The sequence below is a fragment of the Neodiprion lecontei genome, chromosome 5 (assembly GCF_021901455.1).
Source record: "Neodiprion lecontei isolate iyNeoLeco1 chromosome 5, iyNeoLeco1.1, whole genome shotgun sequence".
In the NCBI taxonomy this organism is placed as follows: domain Eukaryota; kingdom Metazoa; phylum Arthropoda; class Insecta; order Hymenoptera; family Diprionidae; genus Neodiprion; species Neodiprion lecontei.
The window spans coordinates 10361898-10367720 of NC_060264.1; the positions used below are offsets into that span (position 1 = coordinate 10361898).

The 5823-nt window shown below is 38.4% G+C and overlaps 1 protein-coding gene across 1 annotated transcript; it reads right to left on the reverse strand.

Annotated features, from left to right (window-relative positions):
• Nucleotides 1-382: 382 nt before the first annotated feature.
• On the reverse strand, nucleotides 383-3653 carry LOC107226689. Its single transcript, XM_015667581.2, has 2 exons — nucleotides 2988-3653; nucleotides 383-2907 (listed from the first exon to the last, which is right to left on the reverse strand). Exons 1-2 carry the CDS (start codon nucleotides 3444-3446, stop codon nucleotides 1909-1911), a joined length of 1458 nt encoding a protein of 485 aa, XP_015523067.1. The 5' UTR covers nucleotides 3447-3653; the 3' UTR covers nucleotides 383-1908.
• Nucleotides 3654-5823: the final 2170 nt, after the last annotated feature.

Below are 5823 nucleotides of genomic sequence, written 5' to 3' on the forward strand. Positions count from 1 at the left end.
ATTGAATACTAAATTATAACAGTATATCTAAATGACATCAATATTTTCAGTTAAAAGTATAACATCTTTCATTTGGAGTTCCGGGAATCCCAAAAATTTCAACAAAACTAATATTTTTGTGAATTCCGACATTTTCATGAATCCCAAGATTTTCGAAAAACTCACCCGACGGTAATAAACTTTTCACGATCCGAAGAATACACAATATATGGAAATTGATTCTGCGACAGCTAATTGTTCTCCGTAGCCAGATACGTTGGCAATAACTTGCAGTTGAAGAATTTCAGACCGTAGCACGCCACCCGCAAAGTGTTAGGAAAAATTAGCTGTCGCAGCATCAATTTTTGTATATGTACACCTTCTTATCCATAAAATATCATTCAGTTATCCGCAAGAGGCATTTTTACCCTGCTTATGCGTCTATGGCTTTTTTTTTTATATCTATCCAATATTTTAAGGTAATGTTAGATTAGTAAAAAAATATTTTTCGCAATATTCGTTCAACAAAATGAGTTTTAACATTTGAAAACCTGATTTGTCTCAAAGCCGAAGAAAAATAATTACAGATATACGAACTTTTGGGGAGAGATCCCCCCACCCCCCAGACGGCCTTAGATCCGTGCCTGCTCTAGTAACTAATTAAATTTGCGGGAGTTTTCCCGTTAATTGCAAGCTTCTCAACTCAAAAACTGTCCGAACTAATGTACTAGTCGAGGTAGGGTTTTCCCACAAACTTGACAATAATGTCTGTAAACTCGTAAACGGGTTATAGGAGTTATCGGGATACTGATGGCAATCGCATGTGTGCAGGTTCAGGTGGTGGCACCGTCGGGCAGTTAATACCCTGAGATTATCTGAGAAGTGAAATCGAATTTGCTACCATGTTTTTGCCACGTTAGCTAGTTTCATTTTTTTAGGTTTAAGCGTGTTCGAAAAAAGTAAGTATATTGAATTAGCCCTATGAAACATTACAAAAACTTTTCATTGAATAATTAAAATGTCAATTCGAATGCGGTATACTAATGAATACCAATTAATACTGTCAGAATAGATATTTTATATAATTTTTGTAAACGAAAGTTTTGTATGAGAAACACCGTATATAATGCCAATGTCAGCACGTGAAATTGAATTATTTGTAAGTGCGCATGCGCGAAAGAAATCATAATGTGTAAAATAAAACATTTTTAATCTGTGCGCATGCCAACTTATTATTTCCGTACTGAAAATGATCATGTGTTACATTGGTAAAAGGTTATGACTGAAATTCACGTGCAATTTGTAACATGGTCTATTTTTGTAAATTCAATAAAATACATAATAAATTACACAAGCACTAGATGAAAAATCGTATCAAGGTTACACAGTTCACTATATGATTTTTGATTTCGTATATCTGATGCGTGCTTTTATAATTTATTATGCGATGTTTTATACATTTTATCGTACTCAAAAGATAAATCATGTAGTAAATGTGAATTTTGATCATAACGTTTTATAAATCAACACATGATCATTTTTAGTAGGGCGGAAAGAGGGTACTTTATGCACACTCCACAAGCTTTGAGAATCAATCATGTTGAAATTAGTAACATTATCGTCACGATTTAGGCTAAGGAAAAACAATTATTTCTTTCGTGACGTTGGAATTGTTTGAAATTTAGTAAACCGTAATAAAACAAGATATAGGCTTATATTCTGAAATTTTAGTTCTTTCATTCGTCGTGAAAATAAGAAAATAGCAATGTTTTCCCCAATATTTCGTAACGGTAACGTTGCTAGCTTCAGCTTCGTAAAAGTCAAACTTTCCAAACGGGTGTGGGAAAACTTAGTTCTCACATTAGTAGACTGATAGCAATTCAGAAGGCCATGTTATATCTTTTTGGTATAATTTATCAAAAGCAGTGGTTATGCATTTTTTAAGAGAAGACTAATGGTTACATTTGAACATGAAAGATTAATTGTTACATTTGAACAATGATTGAAATTCAAAGATGTAGGTGTAGATGATGTAGACGATTCAGGGTTATTGGTTGATGCCGATGCACCATGATTCACTTCAAATTCATCTTCACGATCTTTTTCTTTTTGTGGTGACGGTGGTGCGGATGGAGAATCTACTTCACTACTATCTGAGGATGATATCGATGGACGACTATGCGCTGATTCAGCGATCTGTTCGCAAGTTTTGGACTTATTATTCAGTGAATCTTTAGTATATTCTTCTGCCGCTGGGTTGGATCTCCATTCACCCTGCTGCTTCATAGTTATGTCAGATTCAGCATCGACAGTCGATGCGCCATTATTCACTTCAATTTCATCTAAAACTTCTTTTTTTGGTGACGGTGGTGCGAATGTGGAATTTACATGACTATTCCTAAAGGAAGACGTCGATGGACGTAAATGCACTGTTTCGGCAATCTGTTCACAAATTTTGGTCTTCTTATTCAACGAATCTTTAATATATTCTTCTGCCACTCGATTGGATCTCCATCCACCATGGCGCTTCAAAGTTGTAATATCAGCTCCAGCATTGGCAAGTAAAGTCACTGAAGTCCGCCGAAAACTATGACCAGTATACGTCTCAGGTTCTGGCAAATTCAAGTACGACGCAATTTGCTTTGGCATACCGCCAAATTTGTTAATTCCGATAACTTGCTGCGTACACTTTCCATTCTGATAATTTAAAAAGAATCTATTGGACATTACATTTTTTGGACGGAGGACAGCGTATCTTTTGAAAATGTTGTAGAATTCTCCAACAACTGTGAATGACCGTAGCTTATTTGTTTTAGATCGCCGAATTACTATTAGCGCCATAGAGCCATTGTCATCAATGTCTTTTATGGTTAGGTTACAGAGCTCTTCTCTTCTACATGCTCCAGTCACTCCGAGAACTAGGGCAACCTGAATATGAAATGGTAATTATTAACGAACATCTTTGTAATTATGTACTTACAAGTATATGAGTAATTATTGTGATTTACCTTTGTTGCCAAGTATTGGTTATCGGGAGCATTGTTGAGAAAATTTTCCACATCATTTGATGTCAAAACTTTCGATTTCTTGCCATGATATCCAGTTGCTTGTCGTTTCAAAAATGCACTTAATCTCGCGTATGTACTCATGTCAACTTTGTGTTTAGCACCGATTGTACTTTTCAACATCGAATAGTGGCTCCACAATGTTGATGGCTTCAAATTTTTTGATAATTCAATGAAATATGCCATCAGGACATGCTCAGAGAACGATGTCGTCTTTCTCGTTTTTTTCCATTGCATAAATTTCTCATAAACAGACTCGTACTTCTCTCGAGACCTCTGCGGCAATGTATTCGCTGCCACATTGTTAACCGATTCCAGGATATCTGGTGACGCATTGCCAGCCGATTCTACGACATCTGGTTCCTCCTTACAATCGACGAATTCGATTTCACTTACACTCATCTTATTCTGTTAAGAGAAATTCTGCGATACACGAATAATTGGTAATAATAGCCCGCACAACGGTGAAAGTAACGGATTGATTAACCTAAATGCGTATCTTACGCCCCATCGGGCCCGATAGCGTTACTGCTAGCACGCAAAACCAAGTTATCTGAGAGTGCGCAAGCGTGAAGAAGATCCTGGTGAGGAAATAGTATATTGCATGACGAGTATGGAAAGTAAGGGCGATATTCGTTCGACTAACGATACTACTACGCCGCCCTGCCGGACTTGAGTTGTACCTTTTAATCTTCAAATAATTAAGTAGGAAACTGTTAATTATAATTGTTTTGAAAAAGAAAGTACATTTGTCCCTCGCTTCGATTATTCTGTAAATTAAAAAAACCCAAACCCTACCGACTTGAATTTTCATGTTTGCATTGCGTTGAAGTTAGCTATCCACTATAGGATATCTTTTATCATTTACGCAAGAAAGCCGAAAACTAATTGCATACGAATCGTCGGTTTCATTTCACTGAATAATCGTAGAACAAAACAATGGAATACTTTTTTTTTACTATGAAACAATAATAATCAACAGTGCCCTACCTAATTATTTTAAGCGGTAACTGAAGAATGTTTTCAATATTAAATCGACAATTTTGAACACGAGAGACATTGGTCGAAGATACGCACGTAAAACGTGCAAATCTTCAAGCGTTTTCAGTTGGCTGCACCATAGACATATAAGAATAGACTCGAGTCATGGGTGAGCGTGTTAAGTCGGGTCTTTTGCTCACTCCCGCGGTTTATTCTTATATGCCTAGGCCGCACTGAGTGTGATTTTCTCAATTTGCAGCTCAGCGGGCGGAAACCTACAGCGTTTTTAGTTGGCTGGGATTTCCCTAGTTTTCAATTTAGGGTATGTTCCGATATTAGCTCTCAGTGCTGTCAACAATCTTTTATCTCTTTTGCGCTGCCGAGTTCGATTTTAGCGCTGTCAGGTACGTTCGGAACGCACCCTTATGACGTGTTTACACGATGCTAGAAATCGGACCGAATTCTCGGACCGAGAAAAAGTTACCAGAACTCGTATCGTATATACAGCAAACTCGGGGCGTAAATCGTAGATCGAAAACGCGGATGAAAAAATAGATCGCGTCCCATTATTCATCCGCGTTTTCGATCCACGATTTACGTCCGAGTTTGCTGTATACACGATACGAGTTCTGGTAACTTTTTCTCGGTCCGAGAAATCGGTCCGATTTCTAGCATCGTGTAAACACGTCTTAGGCCATGTTCGTAAATTGACTGCCAATACTAAAAATTCCCTAGGACAGAGACAGAGCTGTCCATGAACTCAGCAGCGCAAAAGAAATAAAAGATTGCTGACAGTACTGTCAGTAAATTTTCGAACACGGCCTTAATAGCAAGGGCGAAAAACTAGGGAAAACGTACACTTGCGGCCAGCCCTCTGACACTCACCACTGCTCGTATACCACAAAATTGTACGCGTCTTGTCCCCGTTTTTTAGTTCTTCTACGTGGCGCTAGTAGACTTCTGAACACGCTTGCTGCCCTCGCTGACCGCGCGCAAGCTTGTCAGGTAACTACTAGCGCCACAAGTGGTGGAAATTGGCGGCAGAATAGAGGGACATTTTGCGAACCACTTTTAGCAGCGTGTGTCAGAGGGCTGCTTGCGGCCAATGAATCTGAGACGGCTAATTTTTCACACTAGACAGTTATGTTGGCAGCACAGGAAACGTACAGTGCCATAGTCGGCCGAGCGCGAAACAAACTCAATCTCAATAAACGTAACATAACCCATGACCATGGAAATTAACCGTAGATATGTGTCAATACAATAAGTCATTATCCCGCGATATTCTATGGTTAGATTCGACGGTCATGAGTTATGTTATGTTTATTGAAATTGAGTTTGTTTCGCGCCCGGCGAACTATGGCTCTGTACGTTTCCTGTGCTGCCAACTTAACTGTCTAGTGTGAATAATTAGCCGTCTCAGATTCATTGTCCACAAGTGTACATGCCTTGCACAGTCAGTTAAATATGCTACTAGAAAAAAACCGCAGTTGGTGGGCACTCTTGCTGCCAGTTGGAAACGTTTCTACAGACTTTACTCTACGGGTCGAGGCAACGTAAAGAGAGTAGAAAAACCTGAGGAATATTTGAGTATTCCGTTAAACTGTTTTTTTACGTGCAGCAAATAGCTCAATGCAGCATGCTCTGATTAGTCAATTCACAAAAATCACCATTTGGTGACATCTTACGATGCTATTTCATGAGCAGTGTAACGTCCGACCGGAACGTCCGTATGTTTTATCGATTATTATTACTGCATGTTACTTTTATCAACTAACCAAACTCGAAGTACGAGAAT